This window comes from Ranitomeya variabilis, chromosome 5, assembly GCF_051348905.1.
Source record: "Ranitomeya variabilis isolate aRanVar5 chromosome 5, aRanVar5.hap1, whole genome shotgun sequence".
Lineage (NCBI taxonomy): Eukaryota > Metazoa > Chordata > Amphibia > Anura > Dendrobatidae > Ranitomeya > Ranitomeya variabilis.
In genome coordinates, this window is record NC_135236.1 from 578983527 (window position 1) to 578999673 (window position 16147).

The 16147-nt window shown below is 43.9% G+C and overlaps 1 protein-coding gene across 7 annotated transcripts in view; it reads left to right on the plus strand.

The window, feature by feature from the left end:
• LOC143776520 (teneurin-2-like) overlaps positions 1 to 16147 on the plus strand; it is a 3926626-nt gene that overhangs the window by 3362585 nt on the left and 547894 nt on the right. For all 7 annotated transcript variants that reach the window (XM_077265978.1, XM_077265979.1, XM_077265980.1 and 4 more), the window contains 2 exons: positions 7755 to 7987; positions 14766 to 14920. In XM_077265978.1, coding sequence (XP_077122093.1) covers positions 7755 to 7987; positions 14766 to 14920 — 388 coding nt within the window. The remainder of the gene's footprint in view (positions 1 to 7754; positions 7988 to 14765; positions 14921 to 16147) is intronic.

The following is a 16147-nucleotide window of genomic DNA, read 5'->3' on the forward strand; positions in this document are numbered from 1 at the left end:
CTGTGTGAGCGGTGACTGCGGGGAGTATGGAGCGGGCGCCGGGCACTGACTGCAGGGGAGTAGGGAGGGACTAATCGGACTGTGCCCGTCGCTGATTTGTCGCGGCAGCCATGACAGGCTGCTGGCGAGACCAATCAGCGACTTGGATTCCATGACAGACAGAGGCCGCGACCAATGAATATCTGTGACAGACAGACAGACAGACGGAAGTACCCCTTAGACAATTATATAGTAGATAACTCTGGAATGTTTCAACATACTCCATTGATCTGAGAATATTTTTTCGTGACACGTTATACTTTATGATAATGGTACATTTAGATCAATATGTTTTATGTTTATTTAGAAAAATATCAGAAATTCAACAGATTTTTTAAAATTACAATTTTCAAACTTTGCATGTTTATACCTTTAATCTAATAACTCATACCACACAAAATAGTTAATAAATAACATTTATTATTATGTCTACCTTACTTCAACACTATTTTCAAATGTCCTTTTATTTTGTTAGGATGTTAGAAAGTAAAAGTATTCAGCAGCAACTTTTCAGTTTTTCCAAAGAAATTTGAAGAACTTATTTTTCCCCCAAAAATGTTGCTAACACCTGAACAGTCCACAACTGCTGTTAGACTCTAAAGCCATAACTTGGCCTTGGTTTGCCATGACAATCATCAAGACCGCACAACTGGGATTTCAGGCTGCCTATGGGTTTAAAAAGGGAGCCCCCATGCTTTGCTAACAATCTAGATGCCACTGTCACTATTGACAGCAACATCTGAAGGTGTTAAGCGGCCATGGTCGGCACTGATCGTGACGACTGCAGCAGGGTGTCGGGTATACTGTACAGCTAACAATTGCTGTATTTTAACTCGTCGGTGAATGCTGATCACTTATATCTCTGGTCAGTAAAAAAGTGTATTGGTGGTCACTAAGGAGTTAAAGCTGTCTTAAGTATAAACTGCCCACATCAACTTATTTTATTACTTGCTTTTTCACTTGCATTTAAAACATCACATGTCATGTGATACCAATATTTTTCACAGAAGGACATGATTTGTATCACATAAATGCAAGAAGTAACGCATTTATTTTTAAATAGGGGGAAAAGCAAGGGGTCTGGGAGAAAAAAAAAAAAGAAAAACGGCAAGTATAAGGGCTCAATCAGATGTCTGTTTCTTGTGTAAAAGTTCTATCCATTAGATCTTTGTATTTGTGTCCTCTCAGTAATTTTAACGAATTTGTACCTGTAAGGGTATGTGTCCACGTTCAGGAAACGCTGCGTTTTTGACGCAGCATTGAGCAGCATCCATAAAAAACGCAGCGTCCAGATGTTACAGCATAGTGGAGGGGATTTCATGAAATCCTGTCTCCACTATGCAGTAAAAGAGGCATGCGGCACACCCGAGAAAACTCACATGCGGCGCGTCTTTTAAGAACGCAGCATGTCCTTACATTGCAGAAAAAACTCAAGGACAACGCAGGTGACCTGCCAGTGACCTCAGGTGCAGATTTGGTCAGGATTTTACCTGCATAAAATCCTGACCAAATCCTGAAGCAATCCTGAACGTGGACACATACCCTAAGGGTATGTGTCCACGTTCAGGATTGCATCAGGATTTGGTCAGGATATTTCATCAGTATTTGTAAGCCAAAACCAGGAGTGGGTGATAAATGCAAAAGTGGAGCATATGTTTCTATTATACTTTTCCTCTAATTGTTCCACTCCTGGTTTTGGCTTACAAATACTGATGAAAAATCCTGACCAAATCCTGATGCAATCCTGAACGTGGACACATACCCTTATAGTCTATGGGGCTGTTCACATGTCCATGTGTATTTGTGGACTGAGTGGCCTGCACAAAATCCTGGATATGCGTCCGATCATGATCCAATTCTTGGGTCAATATTGCTTGTATGAGTCCTTAAAAAATACGAGAGCACTCGGATGCAATCCATGTGCTGGCTGTTTTTCACTGTCTGTCAAGCAGAAGCTTGAGAAACCATGATGAAACTGATGGCAATATCTGACACACTGACCAAATTCTGAGGACGCTCTGATTAAAAACATTGAGGATACGTAGACATTATTTTTGTGTACAAGAAAAATCATTAACATCTTAATGAGGTCTAGGGAAAAAATATAAGCTTTGCACAAGAAAGTAGAAAAATGCGGCACTCACCCAGGTTGCGAAGTGAATATCTTTAATCTGTCTTTAATCCATATACAGACTTTGCATAGAAGACAAGCGGAGACGATGAGGGTGCGGGGAGAGGTAACTGGACGACGGCCGTTTCACACAATTAGTGCTTCCACGGGTCCATGTGAGCTAAAACCTAAGTCACTTCCTTAGGGCTGTCCCACACGTCCAGATAATTCCGGTACCGTAAAAAATCGGTACCGGAGTTATCCGTGTCCGTGTGCCCGTGAGCTCACGTAGGCCATACGTGCGGCACACGTGTGCCGCCCGTGTGGCGAGTGGGTACCACACGGAGCGTGCAGGAGACAGCGCTAAAGTTTAGCGCTGTCCCCTGCATCGTGCTGAAGCCGCGATTCATATCTTCTGTGCAGCAGCGTTTGCCGCACAGCGTTTGCCGCCGATTACAGTCATGAATAGGCGGCTCCACCTCCCATAGGGGCGGAGCCGACTATTCATGATTGTAAATGAGCGGCCCCACGTGACCGCATACAGTAGAAGCCGCGGCCAGACCAGGAAGCAGCGACAGCCAACGTGAGAGCGGGTGAGTATTTTCTGAACAGCGGGGGGGCGCACAGGGGGTGGGGGGGCGGCGGACACATAGATCTTTCATTTAAACACTATTATTCATATCTTCTATGCAGCAAACGCTGCTGCAGGGAAGATATGAATCGCGGCCTCAGCACCATGTGGGGGGGACAGCGCTTACTGTAGCGCTGTCTCCTGCACGCCACAGGGACCGCACACGGAGAACGTCCGTGTTTTACACAGACCCATTGACTTTAATGGGTCCGTGTAATACGTGCGCTCCCACGAACACTGACATGTCTCCGTGTTTGGCACACGGAGACACGGTCCACAAAAAATCAATGACATCTGCACAGATGCATTCATTTTTATGGGTCTACGTGTGTCAGTGGCTCCGGTACGTGAGGAAACTGTCACCTCACATACTGGAGACACTGACGTGTGAAACCGGCCTTATAAAGGGAACAGACTTAACCTCAATTACTAACATGATTGTTACATTTGAGAAAAAAAAACAAAAAAAACCCCCACAAATTACAATACAAGTTAGCAAAAACACTTAAGATAACTGCATACTTCGAGAACACTATAAAAATATTGCCATATCTAATTTATCATTTAGACCAATCGGTCCTTGGGCACTGGCTTTTATTATCTATTTTGCTTCCTCTCTCAGGAGCAGCTTATCGTGATTACCTCCCTGGGGAGGAAATTTAACCGTTTCAAGGCCGGCAAAACACATCAGTTCAGGGTTTCCCTTATGCTTTTCATGCATATGCTTTATCAAACGTACGGACCCTTTACCTGACGCTATCGAATTATAGTGTTCACGAAATCTTGTTACAAGGGGTCGTATCGTTTTACCGATATAGAAATAATTGCAAGGGAACAAAATAACATAGATTACAAATCTGGTTTTGCATGAAATAAAATCCCGAATTCTATGATTAATGCCTCCTATTCTCATAGGATTATCCGTATAATGAAGATGGCAAAATCTGCAGTGGCCACATATAAAATTTCCTACTGGCAAATCTTTTTTTAGCCAATTATTACGGATAGGGAGGAGTTGGTAAGGCTGCGTGTCCACGCTCAGGATGGCCGGCGGTATCGCCGGAGCGGCGAAGCCGCTCGGCGCTAAGCCCCGCCCCCTTCTGGGACGCGATGATGCCGGATGTGTTAACTGTACACATCCGGGATCATCGCACCCCTCCCATAGGGCCCTGTGTTATGCCTTGCGGGGACGCTGCGTCCCCGCAAGGTGAACGGACATGCTGCGATCTGAAAAGACGCGCAGCATGTCCGGAGTCGCAGGCCCGCCGCGTGCGGGTTTCCACGCATAGTGGACACGGGATTTCAAAAAATCCCCTCCACTATGCTGGAACATCTGGACGCTGCGTGTTTGACGCTGCAGCTCTGCGCAGCATCAAACAAGCAGCGTTTACTGACCGTGGACACACACCCTTATGGACTATTAAAACTCCTAAATTTTTTGTACGCTTATAAGCAAACTGGGGACTTAATGTGGTGATTTTTGCTAAATCTCTGTCGCTTTGCAGAATATGCCATTTTTTTCTAATTGTCCCATATATCTGCTTATCCATTGCACTGTGAATAAAGCTAAATGTGAATTTTTTAATTTTGTTTGTTTTGGATACTTGGTGTTTTCGTTTATTTTTTATAAAATATATATATAAAAGTTCCTTCTGCGACAATCAATCTGCGCGATTTTCTGCTTCTTCTACTATTGCTACAGGATATCCCCTGTTGATAAAGCAAGTTTTTAGATCTGCAACTTGTTCCCTATAAATATCGTCATTATTGTTAATTTTCCTAAGCCTGACCATTTGGCTATAGGGAATACTATTTTTTGTGCGGGATGGATGCGCACTGTCATAATGCAAAAAGTTGTTTGTAGCCGAGGGTTTCCTAAACACCTTTGTGTTCATTTGGCCATTATGAATTTAAATTTTCACATCTAAAAATTCTAAAGAATTTTTTCCGAAACAAGAAGTAAACTGCATGTTCTCAGCATTGGACTCGTTCAGACTGGATACAAAAAGGTCAAAGTCTTGCTTTGTGCCATCCCAAATAATGAAAATATCATCTGCAAACCGTATATAAGTCCGGATGAATTTTAAATATGGATTATGTATAGATTGCCTTGTGCAGGCATGTACTACGGAGGACAGAGAATGAACTTCAATCACATATTGCAGCCAGCATGCAGCCAGCGGGTAAGGAAAGGGTGAATCAAACACCCGAAAACCCCGCCCCTATGGCTAAAGATTGTTCCCTCCAAATTCAGGTCACAGTGTCCCTTTAACTGTTCACAATAACAGTAATTTTGACCAGGGATGCCCAAACGTTATCATGCCACTGTAGCTGCAGCATTTAAAAAAATAAACACACAAACACAGGAAAGCATATTTAAAAACATAAAATGCATACAGAACACTCTGAGTTGCAGTTAAAGCCTTGTTTGCAGATTAATTTGATTAAAAGAAAAATATGGAAAATGAAGGCAGCCTGCATGGACAAATGTGGTGGAAATAAAGCTGCTCGGAACGTCTTATGTAAAGTGGATGTGATTTCATATGATTTACAGCTACTGTAACAGTAAATTAACACTTTTTCCCTCTCTACTTCAACATATGCTTTTTTTTCAAAACTTTCCATAAACTGACCACCAAGGCTAAAAAATAGTTCAAGTAGAATTAATTACAATTTGCATCTGATGAAGCGATGTAAGCACAGATGTTCTATGTTACATTTCAATGGAAATTTGATGAGAGATTAAGATTGGATTTCACACTTTTTTGGATTAGCAGATGGTAGACTAAAATAGATGCCATCTCTTTACAAGAAACAAATAGGGGCAGAGGTCTTGAACCATCAACTTACTGACCAGTCTTTGCTAATTTTTGCCAGCGGATGTGACAGCAATCAAGACATAAGTGCTATGTTATTTCACTATGCTGATTTCAACATTAAGTATTTATCACTGTTCCAGAATAATAGATGAGAAACTGTTCTGTATCCGCATATAATAAATGTGCATACAACTGAATCATGCCACTGATGAGGGATTCAGCATCTGAGAATTGAGCTATTCATGTGTAAATGTTGGTTATTGTCATCATTATTATATATTGCCATTAGAGTAGGTAGATCACTCAGACAGATGTATTAGTATGTGTATGTGTTAGCGGACGTTTATTACTTCCTATGGTTTATGATCAATTCAGCTTTATAGTCTGGAAATGTAAAATCCAGCATCATTAAAATCTTCATACTTTGGATTTCTAGTTTTTTTCTGTACATGTGTTCCCTGAATACAACTGAGAACAATAAGCTGAGCTATCCAAGACATAATAACAATAAAATATTATCTGTATACAGAAAAAGCCAGCTTATTGATGGTTTCCCCCGTATTAATGTATGAAGTCTATGTTGCAAAATTAAATAAAAAAAATAAGGTAACAGCTATTTTCAGGGTAGATTTGACAGAAGCTGCTATAGTGTCAATGGTAGTCAAACCCAACCTCACATAACATATTACCATATGCATTATGCACACAATATAGGATTTGTTGTTACTTGTCCATCATCTTGACACCAAAAGACAATTAGAGACAAGTTGTGACAGACAGGAAAATGTTGCCTGAATGTTTGAACAGAAAATTCCACCATATCAGCTACGCTATACCCCAAACTTTACAAATAAACTGTGATTAGATAAGAAGGGACTATTCCTTTCATTTACCAATGTAAGGGTACCGTTACACTAAACGACTTACCAACGATCACGACCAGCGATGCGATCGTTGGTAAGTCGTTGTGTGGTCGCTGGGGAGCTGTCACACAGACAGCTCTCTCCAGCGACCAACGATCAGGGGAACGACTTCGGCATCTTTGAAACTGTCTTCAACGATGCCGAAGTCCCCCTGCAGCACCCGGGTAACCAGGGTAAACATCGGGTTACTAAGCGCAGGGCCGTGCTTAGTAACCCGATATTTACCCTGGTTACCATTGTAAAAGTAAAAAAAAACACTACATACTCTGTCACGTCCCCCGCCGGCGTCCACAGGGTTAAACTGCTTTCGGCAGGAGCGTTGCTAATGCTGCGCTGCTGCCGAGAGCTTCCCTGCACTGAATGTGTCAGCGCCGGCACCCTGCAGTAACAGCGGTGACGTCACCGCTGTGCTCTGCTTTACGGCCGGCACTGACAGTCAGTGCAGGGAAGCTCTCGGCAGCAGCGCAGCATTAGCAACGCTCCTGCCGAAAGCAGTTTTAACCCTGTGGACGCCGGTGGGGGACGTGACAGACATCAGAATGTGAGTATGTAGTGTTTTTTTTTTTACTTTTACAATGGTAACCAGGGTAAATATCGGGTTACTAAGCGTGGCCCTGCGCTTAGTAACCCGATATTTACCCTGGTTACCATTGTAAAACATTGCAGGCATCGATGCTTTTGCTGTCAAACACAACGATATACACCGACCTACCGATGAAATAAGGTGCTGGCCTTCTAGCTCCGACCAACGATATCACAGCGGGATCCAGATCGCTGCTGCGTGTCAAACACAACGATATTGCTATCCAGGACGCTGCAACGTCACAGATCGTTGTCGTTCTCGTTGGAAAGTTGTTCAGTGTGAAGGTACCTTTAGAGATTTGTAAACGATATAAATGTATACATTTGACAGTGTTTGTATGGTTGCTGCTGTAACATGAATGTCCATTTTTTTCTTTTGCATTGTGTATTCTTCGTCCTACATTCAAGCAGTGCCAGTTATCTGCAAAGCTTTCCTAGTGTCTGTCAGGATACTATCACACAGAAAATGCCCTTATCTTCAAAAGGTGTTTCTGTCTGATAGCGCCCTTACTGGCACTCCCACATCCTAAGGAGTCATGCAGCTTATGTCACATAGTGGCTTTGTATAACCCATCTATTCTCATACTGCTGTACTATATATTCCTTCTTCTTCTGATTAACTGATCTTTTTCTTTTTTTCTCTTTCAAAGCAACAACATAGCACATAAATATTATCTGGCGGTTGATCCTGTGTCTGGCTCAATATATCTGTCTGACACAAACAGTCGCAGAATTTACAAAATCAAGTCCCTAACAGGGGCCAAGGATATTGCAACCAACTCAGAAATAATTGCTGGCAATGGAGAGCAATGTATGCCATTTGATGAGGCTCGATGTGGTAATGGAGGGAAAGCAGTGGATGCCATTCTGACAAACCCACGAGGTGAGTAGAGAAGATTTCAGAGTATCCTTATTCTGTAGGTAAATCTATAGAATGGAAATAATACTTATCCATTTAAAGGTTTAGATGATCTCAAAACATTAAATCACAATTTTATAGTCCATGGTTGTTAATACGGAATCAATGGATGGAAGCAAAAAATTATGAAAAATTAGGCTGGGTTTTCACATGCTGTAATAAAATAATTACTTAAGTTGGGAAATGACGAATTTGTGTGGTTAATTCTTTGTCAGATCAAATGTACATATTTTTTTTAAATTGTAACCCATTTTATATTAGAAAAATATCCACACTTTTTAATACTGTTGTTGCAGCTGTCCTAACGTGTCTATTTTATTAAATATTGCATTCCCAATAAGTGAATAATTCAGGAGCACCTATTTTAGCACTCTGCTTAGTGCTGTTCCTCTATTATTCTACTTGAAAATGTATTGTAAAAATTGAAAGCTGGGTATTACTAGTACCACACACTGACACTATCCCCTCAGTATTACAACCTATAATTGCTAAAATGAATATTCCTAGCACTCTGCTGATAGCAGAGGGAAAAGAAGCTCAGCTTGTCTCATTTTATGGATAACAGGGAGAAAACATACCAGGACAGCACGTCATCCAATGTCTCAGTGTAACAATGGTGGATGTGGACCCACTGCATCACGGGCCATACTTACCATGGAGGGGTTTAACTTAGTAACTACTGGGTGTCCACTAGAAACTCTGATAATGAGAATAGGCTTTGCTGCCGGTAGTCACCAGGCACCACTCCAGAGCAGTCCCTGAGTCTGCAGTAGCTGACCAAGGGGACAGAGGCGTGGATGCGAGGTACAGAAGGATGAGATAGAGGCATAGTCAAATGGTCCAAGATCAAGGCAGGCAGCACAGTAAATGTAGCCGAAGTCAGGAACAGAGTGGACATACGGGACGAGTAAACAAACTGGGTCAAATTGGGGGAGTCAAAATGCAAAAATGCTTAAATGGGATGCTAACAGACAGAACAACCAGGAAACCAATGTTTAGGTGAGGAATGGAAGAGAGAGCTGCCTAATATAGGCCCTGCTGGCACGGGATAGGCCGTGGAACTGAGGCTTTGCAGGACACAACAGGGTTACTACACTTTTGCAGAAACTGGCTACGCACCCCTAAGGCAAAATGGATACCATTTGTAGATGCAGTAGTGCTGCAAGAATCAACTCAGCGGGACGGCCGGCCACGAGGAGAAACCACACACTGAGGAGGCATTCGGGTTACCGCTGTGACAATCAGTTTGTAGAAAGCAGACGGTGATTTCAGCAAAGCACAGGTTATTACATGTCTCAGGTTATAGAAAGCTGGTAAAGTGCATACCAGCCTCAAGGCTGTAATTGGTGTTCATGCTGCCTTAGGCACTTTAAATGAGCATGTCCTTTACTGGTAGGTCAGACTGAAAGTGCCCATTTCTCTCATTTAGTAGTTAAAGTCCCTAGGCACAACAGACTTAAGGTACCATCACACTCAGCGACGCTGCGGCGATATAGACAACGAGCCGACCTAAACTAGATCGCTGGAGCGTCGCTGTTTAGGTCGCTGTAGAGACGTCAAACTGTTATGACCCCAATGGCAGAGGGTCTCAGGAATCAATACCAAGTCTGCAAACACAAAAAACCAGCTCATAGGGCAGTGGTAACTGGGCTGACCATATATCTAATCCTAGCACCACAAATAGAAGTAGTCGGGGAACGTGCCTACGTTGGTTCTAGACGTCTCGCGCCAGCCGGAGAACTAACTAACCCTAGAAGGGAAAAGAAAGACCTTTCTTGCCTCCAGAGAAAAGACCCCAAAAGTTGGATACAAGCCCCCAACAAATAATGACGGTGAGGTAAGAGGAAAAGACAAACATAAGAATGAGCTAGGTATTTAGCAAAGAGAGGCCCACTAGCTAATAGCAGAATATAGTAAGAGGACTTATATGGTCAGCAAAAACCCTATTAAAATATCCACGCTGGATATTCAAGAACCCCCGAACCGTCTAACGGCGGGGGGGAGAATACCAGCCCCCTAGAGCTTCCAGCAATGTCAGAAATCACATTTAGTACAAGCTGGACAAAAATAGTAGCAAAGCAAGTAACTCAAAAAACAAAGAAGCAAGACTTAGCTTAATTTTGCAAGAGCCAGGACCAGCAGACAGGAGCAACAGAAGGATCTGATAACAACGATGCCAGGCACTGGACTAAGGATCCAGGAAGTTAATATAGCGACACCCCTGGACTAACGACCCAGGTGAGTGCCAAACAGAAAAAAGACAATCCCAGAGTCATACCACTAGTGACCACAAGAGGGAGCCAAAAAGTCTAACTCACAACACAAACACAGCAACTCCAGAACGATGCAGGAGCGATCCAGTGACGTAACGGCGACTCACTTCTCGTTCTCGCTGGTTGTTAGCTCCATGTCAAACAGCCGGAGTGTACCGACTGGCTAGAAGGAGACGCTGCGACGCTCCCTATGCTCGTTGCTGGCGTCGTTGCTTTTGATGTCAAACATGACGATACACCGGCGTGTATCGTCATGTTTGACATCAAAACTTTATTTCGTCGCCAGGTCGGCACCTGGCGACGAAATAAAGTTCTGGACTTCTAGCTCCGACCAGTGATGGTACAGCGGGATCCAGATCGCTGCTGCATGTGAAACACAACGAGATCACTATCCAGGACGCTGCAACTTCACGGATTGTTGTCATTCTCGCAAAGTTGCTGAGTGTGATGGTACCTTAACATCATCCAAACCTGTCTGTATCTACGTGTTCGGTCAGCAGTCTTATGTTAATGGGGGCCACTGACAGATGTTTTTTGGGGAAGATAAAGATTTGCATGTCTGATTTTGGAAAAGAGATAAGTCTGGCAGTTGTCTCTATCAAAGAGGACCAGCATACTCTTCAGAGTGCTCTCTTATGTATTAGAAATTTAGGCAAAATAGCTGAATGATCAGACAGCTATCTTAAATGTATGGCAGGCTTCAGTTGAACACTCAGCTGATATACACTCACCGGCCACTTTATTAGGTACACCATGCTAGTAACGGGTTGGACCCCCTTTTGCCTTCAGAACTGCCTCAATTCTTCGTGGCATAGATTCAACAAGGTGCTGGAAGCATTCCTCAGAGATTTTGGTCCATATTGACATGATGGCATCACACAGTTGCCGCAGATTTGTCGGCTGCACATCCCAAAGATGCTCCATACAAGGCAGGATGGATCCATGCTTTCATGTTGTTTACGCCAAATTCTGACCCTACCATCCGAATGTCGCAGCAGAAATCGAGACTCATCAGACCAAGCAACGTTTTTCCAATCTTCTACTGTCCAATTTCGATGAGCTTGTACAAATTGTAGCCTCAGTTTCCTGTTCTTAGCTGAAAGGAGTGGTACCCGTTGTGGTCTTCTGCTGCTGTAGCCCATCTGCCTAAAAGTTCGACGCACTGTGCGTTCAGAGATGCTCTTAGGCCTACCTTGGTTGTAACGGGTGGCGATTTGAGTCACTGTTGCCTTTCTATCAGCTCGAACCAGTCTGCCCATTCTCCTCTGACCTCTGGCATCAACAAGGCATTTCCGCCCACAGAACTGCCGCTCACTGGATTTTTTTTCTTTTTCGGACCATTCTCTGTAAACCCTAGAGATGGTTGTGCGTGAAAATCCCAGTAGATCAGCAGTTTCTGAAATACTCAGACCAGCCCTTCTGGCACCAACAACCATGCCACGTTCAAAGGCACTCAAATCACCTTTCTTCCCCATACTGATGCTCGGTTTGAACTGCAGGAGATTGTCTTGACCATGTCTACATGCCTAAATGCACTGAGTTGCCGCCATGTGATTGGCTGATTAGAAATTAAGTGTTAACAAGAAGTTGGACAGGTGTACCTAATAAAGTGGCCGGTGAGTGTATGTGCTCTCATTCAGATGGCAGTATAATCAGGTGTTGTATTGTCCATATGTACCATGAACATCAAACTGACTCTTTAATGCTGTATTGTCAAGTCAAATAATAATCAGAGTACCAGAATTGTCATTTTTTGGTCACTACACTTACCCCAAGAAAATCTAATAAAAAGAGATCAAAATGTCCCCGGTATGTATCACAAAATTGTATCAGTAAAAATATCAGTTCAGGACACAAAAAACAAGCTTTTACACAGCTCCTTTGATAGAAAAATATAAATTTTAACACTAAAATAATTTATAAAATGGTCATGTTTGGTATCGCCATAATCAATCATGCTGACCTGAAAAATAATACCGCCAGGTCATTTTTACCACACAATGAATACCAAAGAGGCAAAATCCAACAAACAATAGTGGAATTGTATTTTTTTCACAATTTTATCACACTTGGAATATATTTTTAGTTTTTCAGTGCAGTATATGGTGAAATAAATGATGTCAATCAAAACTACAATTCGTCACGCAAAAAAAAAAGCTGTCATATGGCTATGTTGAAAAAGAAAATACAGTTTTATCTCTTGAAACTAGGGGAGAAAAAACAAAACCGTAAAAAAAGAAAAATTCTCTTGTCAATTTAGGCTTCTTTCACACTTCCGTTGTTCGGGATACGTCATAATGCAGTGAAGTGACGTATTGACGGATGTTGTGAAAATAGTGATAAACGTGTGTAAGGCCACTTTCACATTAGCATCGTGCACTGCACGTCGCAATGCGACGTTGCGGCGCACCGACGCATACTGTGGAAGCGCCGCACAACGGGGGCAGCGGATGCTGTTTTTCAACGCATCCGCTGCCCCATTGTGAGGTGCAGGGAGGAGTGGGCGGAGTTCCGGCCACGCATGCCTGGTCGGAAATGGCGGACACGACGCACCAAAAAACGTTACAAGCAACGTTTTTTGGTGGCGACGGTCCAACGCAACACGACGCAACCGTCGCATGACGGTTGCGGCGTGTGGCAATGCATCGCACTGCGTCGCTAATGCAAGTCAATGGAGAAAAAACGCATCCTGCAAGCACTTTTGCAGGATGAAATTTTTCTACAAAACGACGCATAGCGATGTGCAGTGCACGACGCTAGTGTGAAAGTAGCCTAACGCATCCAGTGTTGTCTTTGAGAGAGAGAGATTTTCCTGACTTGAAAAATGGTTCCGGGCATGCTCAGAATGAAAATATGGGATACGTCGCTGGATTCCAGTGTTTGACGGTCAGCGACGGATCCTGCGTCCAAAGGCTTCCATTATAGCCAACGACGGACAGCGCAGGACCCGTCGCTGAGCAATTTCCGACGTGCAGAAAAAACGTTCCTCTGAACATTTTCTCCGCACGACGGACCGCTATTTTCCGACGGATCCAGTGCGCGACGGATGAAACGGATGGCCATCCGTCACAAAAGTCTATGGGAAAAAACAGGATCCTGCTGAAAAATTTGCAGGATCCTGCTTTTTCAAAACTCGATGGATTTCGACGGGAGGAAAAAGATGGAAGTGTGAAAGATGCCTAAGGCGTTAAACAATACTTCATGGTTACAGACATTTTTACAGAAAAGCAATTAGCACCAATAGGCATAATCCTCCAAATATGTCCACACATGCGTTTATCGTCACAGATCATTCATTGTTATAATACAAATTGTAGAGATGACGCCAGCACGTTTACCTCATCCCCCGGCAGGGATGCTGACGCACCAACTGTCACGACCCATGTCCCGCTCTTCCTCCTCCTGCTGTCTGGGGTCTGCGCACAGGTTGCAGATCCCTGGGCATTATGCTTAAGAAGCACGTGCATGCTCGTTCCTTCTTAAAGGATCAGCACACACTGTCCTAAAGTCTCTCCAGCCAATGGCTGGGAGACACTTATTATTTAAGGCACCTCCACTTTGTTAGTTGCATGCTTGCTAGTTCTCAGGTCCCCTGTTCTAGTTTTTCTTCCAGTACCTGCATGCACCTGCCTGTATACCAGCCATACTTGCCGCACCTGCCTGCACTTGCCATGCCCACCTGTATAACAGCCTTTCCTGCCTGCACTTGCCATGCCCACCTGTATACCAGCTGTACTTACCGTACCTGCTTGTACATGCCAGTGCCTGTTTGTATATCCGCCATACCTGCCTGCAACTGCTGTGCTCACCTGTATACCAGCTGTCCATGCCTGCACATGCCAGTGCCCACCAGTATTCCAGCTGTTGCTGACTGCACTTGCCAGTGCCTGCCTGTATACCAGCTGTCCCTGCCAACACCCACCATTCCCTTCTTCCTGCCATGCCTACCTGTATCAGTTGAACTTTCCCTTCTATGTTATTCTAGCTTCCTGCCCTTTGGAGGTCAGCTGCCGTGCATCCAAGGTCTATCCTTGTGTAGCAACTGGTGTCCATCTGGAGGCATGTCTAACCCCACCATCAGGTGGTTTAGCGAAGAGTCTGGTGTTCACTTAGTTACACCTGTCCAGGCTCTCCTCTGACCACAGCACAGTGGTTCCACCACCACTCCTATTACACAAATGTATGTTCCACGGAGCACATCAATATATTGTACATCTTACGATCGCAATAAATTGTGGTTCATTCTTTTAGTGCAAAAAAATGAAACCACTAAGGCTTTCATTCATTTTTATGTATGTATACAGTGCATCACTGCTCTATTTCTTGTAAATGAATACTCTAGTAATTCTAGGATAAAAGGTAAAATAATTTCCAGGATTGTAGTTCTTTCACACCACTTTATTGGAATAAATAGTTCAATCTGTTAATTGGATATTTATTTGCAGTATCAAATGCTTTCTCATTTTCAGGAATTGCCGTTGATAAGAATGGATTCATTTATTTTGTTGATGCGACAATGATTCGAAAAGTAGATCCGAATGGATTAATTTCTACACTCTTAGGATCCAATGACCTTGCAGCAGGACGACCTTTAAGCTGTGATTCTAGCATGGACATCACTCAGGTACAGTTGTTTTTTGTTATACTTTATTAAAGGGGATAACTAGAACTTTAAATAGATGACCTATCATTAAGATAGGTTAATAGGTTATTGTGAGGGACAAGGGAGAATCCATTTTGGATTTTAAGTCTCCCTCCACTCCTGAAATGTGCCCAGGGCCGGCGTTAAGCACAGGCAGACCAGGCAGCTGCCTGGGGCCCCCGCTCCTCCAAGGGCCCCCTGCTGGTTCCACAATGGAGCTTGCTTAAAATTAAAATAGCACAAGGCAGTGCTTCACTTTGCAGAAGAGGCAGACATAAGTGTATCTGTCTTATCTGTTCTGCAATGCGAGCGTTTCCTGACGGCGCTGCACTGCCTCGTGTTATCTATTGTAACGTCGGCTGCAATCCCCCAGGCAGAAGCAGTCAGGCATGTTATACTGACCTGACCTGCGCTCTGCATGTTCTCCTGTTCTTCTGCTATGGCCGTCGATCCTCACTCTGCAGCAGGCTTCAGGGTTATAAAGTATACTGTGTCCTGGGCTGGCAGCTGCTGTTCAGCGGCAGGACCTTCCTATGTCACACCTGACCACTGACGTTGTCCTGACGCTGCACAGCAGCCCCTGTCAGGACACAGTACAGGAGCTGTGCTGCCACCCAGGAGTTTTCCCATATGGAGACTTCACTGCTTACTGGTGAGTTTTTTTCAACTGCACTACCACACCAGTCACACACTGGCCACACCACCTCATTTTTTTGTTTCTTTAGCATTTTGTGTGTCTTTTGTACTTGGTATTTTTCAGCAGTAAAGAAACTGCTAAGGCTGGGTTCACATTGCGTTAGCAGCAGCCCGTTCAGCACATACGCTAACGGGCTGCTGTTAACGCAATTGCCGACGTTACATCGCGCTAGCGCAGATAGAGCATCTGCTAGCTCTATCTGCGCTAGCAGTGACGGACCCGGAAACGTTGCAGCCCGCGTCTCAGGGTCCGTCACTCAGTGACGGCACATCCCTAGCGCACGCCCATTGTGGGTGTGCGCTAGAGATGCGTCCGACATTGCATTCAATGGCGGCGTTAACGGACTACGTTACACCGCATTATGCCGTGGTGTAACGTAGTCCGTCTAACGGACACCAGGAACGCAATGTGAACCCAGCCTAATGGTTTCTTAAGAAAAAAATGCTCAAAAAGATGTCAGGGTGTCTTCTAAGCCACTGACTTGTAAAGTATAGAGCATCCTCGGAGAAGAA